At 37.1% G+C, this 13,250-nt stretch overlaps 2 protein-coding genes across 6 annotated transcripts in view; both read right to left on the bottom strand.

Annotated features, from left to right (window-relative positions):
• Positions 1–107: 107 nt before the first annotated feature.
• Positions 108–518, bottom strand: LOC127788741 (uncharacterized). Its single transcript, XM_052317336.1, has one exon. The coding sequence runs from the start codon at positions 516–518 to the stop codon at positions 108–110; it is 411 nt and encodes a 136-aa protein (XP_052173296.1).
• Positions 519–703: 185 nt separating this feature from the next.
• The window catches only part of LOC127788311 (peptidyl-prolyl cis-trans isomerase FKBP17-1, chloroplastic), a 47,344-nt gene continuing 34,797 nt past the window's right edge, over positions 704–13,250 (bottom strand). For 2 of the 5 annotated variants that reach the window (XM_052316449.1, XM_052316448.1), the window contains 3 exons: positions 8,064–8,186; positions 2,578–2,694; positions 1,295–1,678 (listed from right to left, as the gene is read on the bottom strand). In XM_052316449.1, the coding sequence (XP_052172409.1) occupies positions 1,556–1,678; positions 2,578–2,694; positions 8,064–8,186 (363 nt within the window). In that variant the 3' untranslated portion in view covers positions 1,295–1,555. Of the gene's footprint in view, positions 838–1,294; positions 1,679–1,764; positions 1,834–2,577; positions 2,695–8,063; positions 8,187–13,250 lie in introns of those variants that run through there. The other 3 variants (XM_052316450.1, XM_052316451.1, XM_052316452.1) reach the window with 3 other exon arrangements.

Here is a 13,250-nt window from a genome sequence, read left to right on the forward strand (position 1 = left end):
ATTCCGAGCTCAATTAATCCATTGTTAATAAGAATTTTATACACAATTTGTTAAATACAATAAATATAACTAATAATTAATATTTACACACTCATAATCGGTATTATTCAGATGTCCCTCTGCGAAAGGCTCCTCCAGAACCCTCCCCCGCGGAAGAGCTGCCACATCTCCGCCTCGAAATCGGCTGCCGCTGCCTCGCTGCCGCCGCGGTCTATGATCATCGCTCCAAATCCGCCCTTGTTCGACTCATCAAACGTCAAACTCCCACCGGAGATGGACGGTTGTCGCTTCCCGATGCCTATCTTCTTCATCTGATTCTTCTTCCTCCTGTTCGTCATCCTCCGCCTCGCCTTCCGGCACACTCGGCAAGGAAGATCGTATAACGCCATCACCAGTAGCTTCGCCACCACACATGGGCCGCAACAGCACACCGCCGTGCAATCCGCCGCCGTGCCCACGGCCAATTCCCCGAACCTCCGCCTGCCCGGGCGCGACGGAAACGATCTTTGTCGCGCCATCGAGAGAGCGGCGGGATATGTCGAATTAGAATCGATAACTGACTGATTGATCGTTTTGAACTGCAGAAGATTGCGATTTCCATATATCGCGAAATGAGACGACAGGTTTTTCCGGGAACATGTGATGAGAAGGTCCGGGAAAGTAGTAGTTTCCGATTGTCATCTGAGGGGATCAGCCATGCAAACACTGTTTGACAGCAGATATTTGATCCCGTTTTGGAGAGAGATTTCGAATCGAATCGGAACCAGGCAAAACGACAGCCTTCTTGCTTGCCGAAAATGACGGAATCTCGTGTGAAACCAACTGCTCAATCTATAACTGAAAATGACATGTTTGGTAATTTAATCTCATAAAAATAAATAAATAAATAAATAAAACTTATAATAATAATTTATGACTACATAATTGTTTAAGGTAGTGCTCATTAAATAAAATATAAATAGAAAAATATGAGATGTAAAAAATATTTTTATTATATTTTTATTAAATTTATCTAACAACTCTTTAGATAAAAAGTCATATTATTTTTTATCTGAAAATTTTCAGATAAATTTATATCTCTACTCTTCTGGATAAATTTATTCAAGTTCTTACGGATAAAAAAAAATGACGCATGTGTCTTTTAATGTATTTCAAAAAATTTAACAAACAATTTGATAAAAATTTTAGAATGTTTCAAAATTTTATCTTGACAATTTTATATCTTGATTCTTCGGAAAACATTCTAATCTTATCTTATTTATTTTAATAAATGTTATCTAAAAAAAATTATCACCTTTTCGTGCTCATAAAATATAATATATAAATAAAAACAAGATTTATTCATATTTACAACCTTCGATTGTTAGATAAGATGATGAATAGTTACATCTATTCAATATATAGACCGAGATCTTGTGTTCAAATCTCACTGTCCTGACATTTGAATAGTTACATCTATTCAAAACCTAATTACAAATGGAGTCTTCTTTCTTTGGAAAAGCTTTACCTTAGACCTGAAAAGTCGATTGTAGGGTAAGTAATGACAGAAAGTAGTTCATTGATGTCTCAAACTGACCAACTCGATATCAAAAATGAGAGTCCCCAATGTGGAGCCTTCTCCATTGGCAAGGCGTGTTGGATTGAAAATTGTGGTAAATAGCCTTTGCCTATCAAAAAACTGGACAAAGTGAAGAAGCTTCAATAAGCATATGTAAATGGAAGGGGCCAAGTAAAACCAACTGCAAAAAGCTATAAATACAGTACATGCTTTCTTCAGTTTGTAGATGGGGTTGGGGCGATGAGATTCAACACCTGAAATTTACATACCATAATCTACGAAAATACCAAAGTTACTAATCTTCTTCTTTTTTGCCAATATATTTCATTAGAATTGCAGGATTCTATTAGAGCTAAAGGAGACATTTTGTAAGATGACAATAAGACAACCTTTGTCGTATTGCATAGAATGTTGGACAATAAAAATTGGCATGTGTAAAATATGAATGCAACAGAAATGAGTATGTAAAGATGGACGCAACACACTATCATACAAAAAAATATAAAATTAAGAATGAGATTATTTAAAATAAAGTTAAAGTTATTATTACTGAAGATAAGATGCGTGAGATATGACTAAGATGATTTAATTATGTGAGAAAAAAACCACGGAAGACTCTTATGAGAAAAATGAATGAAATGAACTACATATCTAGTTAAATGAGGTAGAGAAAGACCAAGAAAAACTTAGTGGGATACACCTAGGTTAGATATAACACAAGTTATAAGGGTCTTACAAAAGATAAGCTATAAATTGAAATGAGGGGCTTTGATCTGTTGCCCAAAGAAGGCATGCGCGGGGGGGGGGGGGAGGGAGGGCCCACACCTTCCTCTGAGTTTGCCCGTGGCCAGCAACATAACATTTCACTTGAAATGAGTGGCAAGTTAGAATTTTATATAACTGACCTCACATAATGGGATAAGGACTTGATATGTTGTTATTGTTGTTATAAATTTCATGAGAACCATACTCACATGAATAAATTGGAAGAATATATATAGATTATAGTGAGTGCTTACATTAGGTGGAATCGGTTCTTGGGATGTATTCTGGTATCCTTGCGATGGGGGGATGATGACTCGACGCTGGCCATGTACCTTCATTGATCTTACAGCTGCTTCAACCCCTTGTATAACCTAGAATTACTAAGCCATCAAACTTAAAAGGATTCCTCTACACATTAAATGGTTTACCAAAATGCTCTAATTTAATTACAACTGAAAAAAACAAGGCTAAAGGCAATGTTCTACAATGATGTAGAAATGCAAGAATTCAATTGCAAACAAACCAGAGAGATAAGAGATGAATACGTCATGTAATCTGGTGATGTCTCTATTTTTGTTCACTCGGATGCATCACATTAGAACTACTATAACTGCTGGCCACTATACCTCAATGATGGATTGTACATACATCTTTGAAACATTATGGATCTAGCTACTTAAATCCTAAATCTCAAAGAAATAGAGGTGAAATTCAGCCATTGAGTTGTTACAACGTTATCATAATCATAATTATTCCCTTCCTTTCTATTTTTAAGCAATCAATCGAGTAAGGAGTAAATTGAACAAAATCTAGACAAGATGAAAAATCAGATAAATACATGTTTAATGTGTTTTGTCAAAGTGCCTACTTGCAAAGCGTAAGAGAGTAAAAAATTCAGATCTTTCAATCCCAAAATCCTAATACACCCATCTCACAATATCTCTGATGATTCTAAAATGCTCACCACACTATGCAGATAAGACCTAAGGGCTGTTTATAGAGAAATGATTAATCAGAAATCCAAAGTCCACTGACATTTTTATTGACTATAGAATCTTATTCTAACCTACATTAAATAGGGTTAAGGAAAGTTGAACTCAAGGAAATCTGGTAGCACACATACCCTTGAAACATCCGAGAGACACGATGATTAGGAAATGGGTTAAAGTAAAACATTTAACAATTTCACATGGCTAATGTGGGGGTCCTAGAGTAAATAAGATAGACTTAAGAAGCTAATGTACAATTTAGCCAAAGTGGATCATGTGTTGTGGAATTATGTAATGCCTGAGATTAAATCAGGTGACATGAAAAGCAGCAGTAACACACACACACATAAATGTTGTAAGATATGTAATTAAAATATAAAGATCACAAAGCAGGCAAGTTAAAACCTCAGGCAAGCAACTGAATTAAAATCAATTTTAAAAAATTAAATTTAGAGGTGTTTGCATACATTTTTAATATGTTATTATGCATAAAAAGAGATTCTAACAGTATAAAAATTATTAATTTTTGTCAAGGTTTATGAAAACATAATTAGTCACTAATTAAGTGATTAAGGGTAATTAATGGGGATTAAAATATTCTACATCAAGTTCCAGCAGCTACTAGAAGTCTCTAGCATCATGTGGGAACTTCTAGAATATGGATGAGTTGTGAAGGAAGGGATGAAGCAGGCAGCTGGGTCTCAACCTATGAAACAAACACCTTGCGAAGGATAGTGATAGGCTACTGATAATAGTCTAGCTTGGATTACTTGTATTACTGATAACCGAAGGAAGTTACAAGGCTGGAAATTAACAAAATGAAAGAAAATTGGACATTCGAGAGGTCCAAGCTCTCTCCCTCTATATTCACCAAAATATTCCCTGCCTTCTACTCTATTTGCTTCTCTCTTTATAGGAATCTGTTGCCCACACATGCCCCCCCCCCCCTCGCTCTTCCCATTCTACCCCTTAACTGAATTTGTTGTCTACACATGCACCAATTGGCCTTCTCCCATTTCAATATCCTTATTCTGCCCTTATTTCTTACGTCTTTGGTAGCGGAATGTTATGGCTGCCTATCAGATAGATGGCAGCCATTGGGCAACTCCAGCTGCTTCATGTTCCTAATAAGCCTTCCATCCATTTGGTTTCAACACAAAACGGTAGAGAGAGAAAGGGAGGAAGCAAGAGGTAAATGAGAGAAAAAGAGGGGAGAAAGCTTAGGAGGAAAAAGGAAAGATGCAATGAGAAAGCAAAGGGCCGATTTCTGCACCTATAATGGCTTAGGTAAGGAACATTGTTAGGTTGTGTTTCCGAATAAGGCCCAAGACGATGACGATGTTTCGAGCGAGTATAATCTTCATAGGGCTTGGTCCATGATTGAAGCATTAACCCACATCACCACTTATTGGCAACCTAATTAGAAGTCGAGCCATAAGCCCATTTACCATCTCTTTGGAGGTGAAATGGGCCTTAGCCCATTTGCTTAAGAGATGAAGAAGCCTAGCCCATTTGCTTTGTGCAAACCCATTTGTTGGATGCCCTATGTTGCCCTCACATATATTTCTTGTTTAGTCTTTGGAGACTCAAGTCTCTCTCTCTCTCTCTTCTCCCTCCCAAGTCGGTGTCGAAAGCCCCCCTCCACTTCTCCTTGTTGTTGGCCGGTCGGCGGCAATTTCCCCTTGCTGTTGGCCTGCCTGCCCCCTTGTTGTTTCGTGCAGCATCTTCGTGTTGCTTTGTGCGGCTCTTTTTCTCCCTATATATTCGGCTTGGTCAAATCCTTTGAGGGAGTGTGAAAACAGAGAAATCCTCTCAGTTAGCTTTCTTCGACCTATTATCTTTGTGATATCTCTTGCTTCCTTGGTGGACTCTACTTTGTGTAGAGCAGATTTGTTCTTGGCAAGAGGGGCTCATTTAGGCCGAGAGAGAGAGAAAGGCAATTGGGCGGTTCGGGCCTGGGTTTCGTTGGGGCTTGGTGTCCTTATTCGTGGTGTTGCCTAAGTGGTGATTCATTGCCCAGATTTGAGCCTTGAATGTGTTCATCGTGACTGCCAAAGAGTTTCTGTATATACTTTGTGATATTTTCGCATTTTGTTTTGTCAAATATATTGCACTAACTCATTGTTTTGTAGATATTCTGCTCACAAACATTATATGGTTTGTTATGTGTGGCATGTTAAAAGTTTTATATATAAAATGTTTATGGTAGCATAATTGCATGATTTCATGCGCATTGCATGTGTATATAATGTGCATAAAAGAGGCGTCATTATGGAAACGATGATAATGTGAAATGAGAAAGGAATGATGATGTCATGCTGCTAGGGATAATGATGATGCTCTGAGGAACCCTACTCAGAACTTGTGTCTCAAAAGTGATCATGGCTACCTATACTAATATGTGGATATGGCATAAAGCTAAAAAAAAGAAATGTGGATAGGGCACACCCAAGGTAGGAGTGCGGCGCTTTCATGTTACTGTCACAAGGAACTCAACCATAAGGGGAGGTGAAAGTTGGAGGAGAACGAAAAGAAGCTAAGCATCATTTATATCGGTTGAGAAGAAAGTAGTTAACAGACAAGGTTCCCTTGTCTCCAACTACATCATTTGGTTGCATAATCTTAGTTTAACAATAGAGGCTAATCAATTATTTTAGGCAATAACTAGTCGCTGCAATAAGTGACAACTCCTTTCGAAGGATTTTGAGCTTAGGATTTAGAAACAATAACATTAAATTGCATAGATGTTTTACTAGGCAGGATTCATTCCATTTTGAAAATGAATGTTGATCCTTGCACAGCAAATTATCAGGATCTTATGATATTTAGTCCAATTACTTTAAGTTGAGGATTAAATTGCTTCAAAATAAGAGCACAAATGTTAATTGATTGTTAAACCTGTTAGAAGCAAATGAAGGGAGAAAGGTGAGACTGCTGAGTGCATTCTTAGTGAGTGCCGGGACGATTTTCTAAAGCTAGTAATAGTGATGGGAGATACACTATTCTTTCATAATATTGAATATTCATAAGAATTGAGAAGGAACTCATCAAGGATGCATCCCCAACATTTAGTTAAAGCAACAATCAAAAGCGTCCCAAATGGTAAATCAATAGGGGATTAAAAAAAGAACAAAATTATCTCACATTCATCTAACAATTAGTGTTCTACGCACCATAAATCTTGCCCTAAGGAATAAATCTGCCATAAATAATGTTGAGAGAAACTTCTAGCAAATATTTTATCACTAACCATTCCATGAGATAGCAACTTTGAATGAGATTATGTTTCCAAAGCTACACTTATGGTCACTGATATGTAGCTTGCTTCCTTATCATTATTCTTACAATAATTATTAAAGTAGTATTATGTTGACAAGAAAAAGTTTATAATAGGGAAGGTACTTGATAACTAATAAAGGGATAAGATCAATTACATTATTTTATTTGGGGTAGCACTTTTTATTTTATCTGGGGGCATTAATGATGTATTGGACTGTGATATTCGATCCATGGTATTATCCTTTTTCATAAATAAACTGCAATCAAGTTAAACTACATTTTAGCATCGCCATGCTTTATGACTGACGAGAGAGTGTTTCTACATGAAATGAACCTTAAGAGTATGGTTGAGATGACGTTTTCCACGTAAAATGGTTACTTTTTAAACATAATTGGTAGATAGTTGTGTTACATTCATATATATAAAATAAAAGGCTACACAGAAAAAGTATTTTCTTTCCATTTACCACATTGTTTCTTTGTCCTCTTTTTTAACCCTTTTCATTTTGTCCATGTTTGTGCTTCTTAAAATATAGTTCAGTGGAGACACAATATAACAACCCTTAGGGGAATATAGACATTTAGAGAGAATGAAAGAATATAAGTTACCCATAGATTCTATGCTACATCAAGTTGGCTCATCAAAAGGTACAACTAAAACAACTATTAAGGACCAACTCCTGCTTAGCACACTAGATGAACTTTAGCCTTGCTTATTGTTCCTTCAGGTACTAAAATCTTAGTTATGTATATATTAACTCTTTTTCTTAAAAGAAAGGAGGACCGCTACAAACTACATTCCTTATTGCTTCGCTTGCTATCCTACCCTAGTTCGTTAACTAGACTATCGAAATTGTTTACTGAATTAAACAAAGAAAATTGCGCCAATGAAAGAGAAGGAGCTTTCACTATGCCCAATATATAGATAAGAAATACCCTGTTGACACTTTAAAAAAAATTTCCACCCACCTATTGTTGATGATCTGTCATTACTATGGTAGCACCAAACATGTACACCCTATGTAGTACCAATAACTTTACCAGATGCAAACCCAAGAGCATACAAATTCATTGTCACATTGATGTGTCATTATAATCAAACAGCTACTTGGGCTTCATGGATAATACAACATAGAAACAGGTTATACATCATATTTTCAGTTATCTTTTTCCTTTAGTTTGTTTTATGACTATTGTTTTTTTGATACCTAGGCCACAGCAGGGTATCTATATGGCTGCTCGAATTTAAAGTGGCGATCACATGCAAGTACACTTTTGAGGGAATGGAAATGCAGCTCCATAGTTGGGGATAAAAATAAATGACTTCAATTGGGGCATATTTGGATCATGATATACATCTCAAACATTTCGTGCCAGACAGTTCAACAATCAAATTATTTTTTATTAACCAAAGCTACAACACATTCTAATGAAATAAAAGATAAGTATTACTAACTACCATTAGAACTTACTTTGCCTGACCCAAGGATAAAGGTGAATGGAATTGGTTCACCAGTTTCATCTTTGTGATCATATGTTGAATCAAAGCGCCATCCTTGTTTTGCTGCCAACCTTCCATAGTAATGAATTGCCACCTTGAAAAAAGTGGTGAAAAACATGAATAGTTTATCTAGATTGGTTCAAAAACTTTAATGCCATTCCACAAAAATGGTTGCAAGAGTGAATTCTAGATTCCATGCAAACATCATTCAAGCATGTAAAATATCTGAGAATGCATATCCTCAACAAGAAAAATGCAGTATTTCACTTATTGTATATACAATATCAATAAAAACAAAAAAGTCTTAATGATCGTTTGATCTCCACTTCTATCTTTTTTGCATTTAATCCAAAAAGGAATTCCTAGTGCCCAAAGCTCCCTACTTTAAAAGGGTTGAGGAAGGATTGTATTTGTATGCAACCTTACTAAGACAATCAAATATGTCAGTGTAAAATTTCTGTGCAAGCAAACATAATAACTCAACAAATTCAGTTTGTCAGTTAGCAGCTGCAGGCATGTGTACCAGAGTAGATGAAAGGGTGAATTCATTCCTACACGTGTAACTGGATGTCTGTGAATTTTTAAAAACTTGTCTAAGATTTATATTAAAAAATTCAGATATTGACAAACTAACTAAAAGAATCAAATATTTTCACTAAATGCACATTTGACTAAGATACACCTGAATTAATTGTGCATAAATCACACATCACCAGATGAGTTTGATTGTTTACACCTAAATTACAAATCAGACTTTGGCAACCTTGACCTTCTGAGATTGTTCTGCGAAGGAACTATCTCTATCTCTCATGCAATGGTATGACAACATTATCCTTTCATGCTTTTTTCCCCTCAGATGATCAAGATTAATTCCTAGAAACTTACTCTTTAAACCTAGTAAGGATCCATCTGAAGAATCAAAGGAATCTAGCAGTTACAAGCTAGTTGATCCCAGCTACTGCTATGATCCCTCAACTCTTGACCTCGGATTCCCCCCAAAATCCCAAGACCCAGGTTTATCAATGGATAAGGGAACACAATTGGGAGAATTTACATCATTCCCTAAAAGTCAACATGTAGAAAACACCACAACTCACTAAAGTTAGTTTTATACCTTGTTTTTTATCTCTTGCTAAGAAACAATAAAAATTGTGCAAAAGGTGAAGTTATTTCTTGCAACAACAATCCAAGTTGGAGTCATGTTCAATACAGTTGGTTAAACGTATTTGGGAAGCTCATTGGCTAGAATTATGGACACTAGATGCAGTGGACAATGACGGCAGTGTCCTTTTATTTTGGGATACTAGAGTTCTTAGAAAGCTAGATTTTGGTTTACATTCATTTTCTATTTCTTATCCTTCTAAATGATTACTTGCTCTCAACTTTAGAAACATTGATTGATCCACTCTTTTCAAGCACGATCTTCATGGCTGGGAGTTTAATTCTACTTTTTCTTTGTTTTGAGTTTGTTCAAACTCACTAAAGGTTGGTGTTGGAAATGATTCAAATTAAGATTAATCAAACTTGATTGAAGCATTAAAGCAACACTCATGAGTCAGCTTGCATTCATGAATTTGAGCTTGAGATGGAGAACGAGATTGCAAAGAATTTGCATAACATGGAGCCATGGGCTAAAAAAACTTAGTCTAAATACAGCACACAAAATACAAAGACAAAGCTGACAACATGCGATTATGAATGTATGGAGAAAATGGAGATGTATGAGTACCATGGAACTGGATCACAGAATAATATCTGGCACTAGAACAAGAAAACCTGCTCTGGTTACCATTTTGTTCCAAAAACTTGAGCTTTTCTACGGAAATATCTGACCACGTTTATCAAGATTTTCAACACCTTAGAAAAACTAAGGCCACATTCTGTTTGCTATTTTCAAGCCATTTTCAGCTTTCTAAAACAGTGAAAACGTGTTTACTTTTATATTTTCAGAAAGTATTTTTGAAAACAATAAAAAATTTTGAAAGAAAACTCAAAATAACAAAAAGTCATTTTGGTTGTTTTCATCAAAAACATGCTCAAAATTTTCAAAACGCAAAATATGCTACAGACAGAAATAACGTGTTTTCAACAATTTCAAAATAGACACTCAAAACACAAAATTGAAAATGAATTTAAAACTTAAAACTCAAAAACACGAAAAGAACAGCCCATAACTTTCTATTACCAAGAATTTAGAAAAATGCATTGGCCAATAAACATTTGAATCTGTTATTGCTTTATCAGGTTTTACAAATTTTAATAGCAATAAACATATCATAAAGTAGATTACTAGGACTGTGAATGTATCAATCACGATCCTTATAAGATTACTAGGATCCCTAGCAGACTATGCATGAATACATAAGAAGAGGGCATTTCATCTCCACCATTATGGATAGATAAATCCTTTGATGCACGGAAACACTAAAATGGTGTCATTTTTGTTAGCGTGAGTTATTCTTGAGTTATTGAAGGGATATCACATGCTGGAATCATGCACTGTAATCCCTCAAATCATAGGGTCATCATGGATCTACAATTACAGCCTCAATACTTGTAGTTTCTATATAGGCTAGCTCTACACACACACACACACACATATATATATATATATATCTACTCTAGCTCTGTAATAGAATAGAGGAGAATGAAATATATGATTTGATCTCTTACCAACATGGTATTAGAGCAAATTTCGATCCTTTGTCTTTCATTCAACCAACCCTAGTGAAACAGAGCCCCATTCTTTTCCTATGGCCGACAACAATTCTTCTCTTATGACCAACAACGACTCTCACTCGGGTGAATCCCCAACCACTACCTTTATTCTATACGAACTGACTGGAAGGATGACGGAAGCTTTGAGCAAAGCTCCGACACCCATTCCAACCACCGATTCAGGAACTGCGCCGATTGGCATCAAACTGGACGGTACGAACTACGCCCTCTGGTCACAAGTCATTGAGATGTACATCTCGAGCAAGGATAAACTCAACTATATCAACGAAGATCTCCCGCAACCACCAACAACCGACCCGTCCTTCCATAGGTGGCGGACTAAAAATGCAAATGTGAAGGGATGGTTGATTAATTCAATAAATCCATCCCTTATCGGTAACTTTATCCGTTTTTCAACGGCAAAGCAAGTCTGGGATGCAATTTCAACTACTTACTTCGATGGAAGTGATGCAGCCCAAGTTTATGAACTCCGGCGACGAGTGGCGAGACTCAAGCAGGGCGGCGGCTCTCTAGAGAAGTACTACAATGACCTCCAAGTTCTATGGCAGGAGATTGATTTCCGCCACCCCAATCCCATGAAATGTTTGGCGGACATCCAATACTTTAACAATATGCTGTAGGAGGACTAGGTATATACCTTTCTTGATGGTTTGGATGATAAACTTGATAATATTAGAAGTGATGTGTTGCAGCTTAAGCCATTTCCCACGGTGGAACAAGCATACGCCCATGTTCGTAGAGAAGCTGTGCGTTAAGCAGTGATGACAGCCCATGATGTTGAAGACATAGCTGGAGCAATGTTGGCCTCACGAAGTCTCAAACAGGGACCCTCCACTCCAACCAACTCTCTATCATTAAATAGAAGGTTCAATTCAACTTCTAAGTCAAAGGGCCTATCAGATGGGACAAAATGCTCTCATTGTGGAAATTTAAAACATACCAGGAACACATGCTTCAAACTGCATGGGTACCCGGATTGGTGGCATGAGTTACAAGCAAAAAGGCGACAGGATGGGAGCGGCAAAGATGGTGGAATAAGCAAAAATGCAGCAAACAGCACTGGCAAGGTTGCAATAGCCTCTGTTATGCCCCAGTTGTCCCTTATCCCTGCTACAATGGTGGATTTGGATGTAGGTATGGCTTTTTTGGGGACCAATTCCACTTAATCTTATAACGATTGGATTCTTGATTCAGGGACAACCGATCACATGACATATGATGCTAGTGATTTTTCAGAACGATCCTCTCCTCGACATACTAGCATTACTAATGCTAATGGAGACATATCTCTGGTAAAAGGGGCTGGTACAATGAGAATATCACCAGCCCTCTCCCTGACCAATACCCTTCTAGTGCCATCATTGTCACATAAATTATTGTCAGTAAGCCAAGTCAAGAAGGAGTTAAATTGTGCTATTCTAATTTATCCTACATTTTGTCTTATTCAGAATATTCTTAACAAGGAGATAATTGGGCATGGTACTAGAAGGGGGGGCTCTACTATATGGAAGATTTTGGCATCAGTCGAGCTAACCATGCAAACAGCACCAATGATCGAAATAAAGCGCACATTTGGTTGTGGCATTGTCGGTTAGGACATCCTTCATTTGGTTATCTAAAACATGTTTTTCCTACTTTATTTTCGGGATTGTCGAATTTGGATTTTAAATGCAAGACATGTGTCTTAGCTAAAAGTCATCGTGTTACTCCCTTGAGTTTGAATAAGAGTCGGATACCGTTTCAGCTTATTCATTATGATGTGTGGGGTCCATCTCCTAAATCTACTGTGTCTGGTGTTCGATGGTTTGCGATTTTTGTGGATGATTGCACTCGGATACATGGTTATATCTGATGAAAAATAAAGATGAAGTTTTTCCTATTTTTTGCTCATTTCATGAGATGGTTAAAAGTTAAAACCCAGTTCTCTGCTACGATTCGCATACTTCGCTCTGATAATGGTGGAGAGTATGTGAATCGAGAATTCAACAAATATTTCACCCACCATGGCTTACTTCATGAAACCTCCTGTCCTCAGACATCGCAACAGAATGGAATTGTCGAGAGGAAAAATCAACATATTTTGGAGACTGCTCGCGCTCTTCCCCTTGGTGCTAGTGTCCCTACTCAGTTTTGGGCCGATGCTGTCTCTACAGCAGTTCACCTTATTAACCAAATGCCATCTAAGGCTCTTAAGCTTCAAACTCCTCTCCAAACTCTATCCACGACCATTACTCTACCTACGGCCTTAATCTTCCGCCTCGAGTCTTTGGTTGCATCGCTTTTGTTCACCTACACTACACAAGAATCACCGCACCAAACTTGATCCTTATGCCGTTCGACGCTTGTTTCTGGGATATGGTCCACACCAAAAAGGATACCGGTGCTATGATCTGACTACCCGTCGTACCTATGTGACGAT

The sequence above is a fragment of the Diospyros lotus genome, chromosome 13, assembly GCF_014633365.1.
Source record: "Diospyros lotus cultivar Yz01 chromosome 13, ASM1463336v1, whole genome shotgun sequence".
NCBI lineage: Eukaryota > Viridiplantae > Streptophyta > Magnoliopsida > Ericales > Ebenaceae > Diospyros > Diospyros lotus.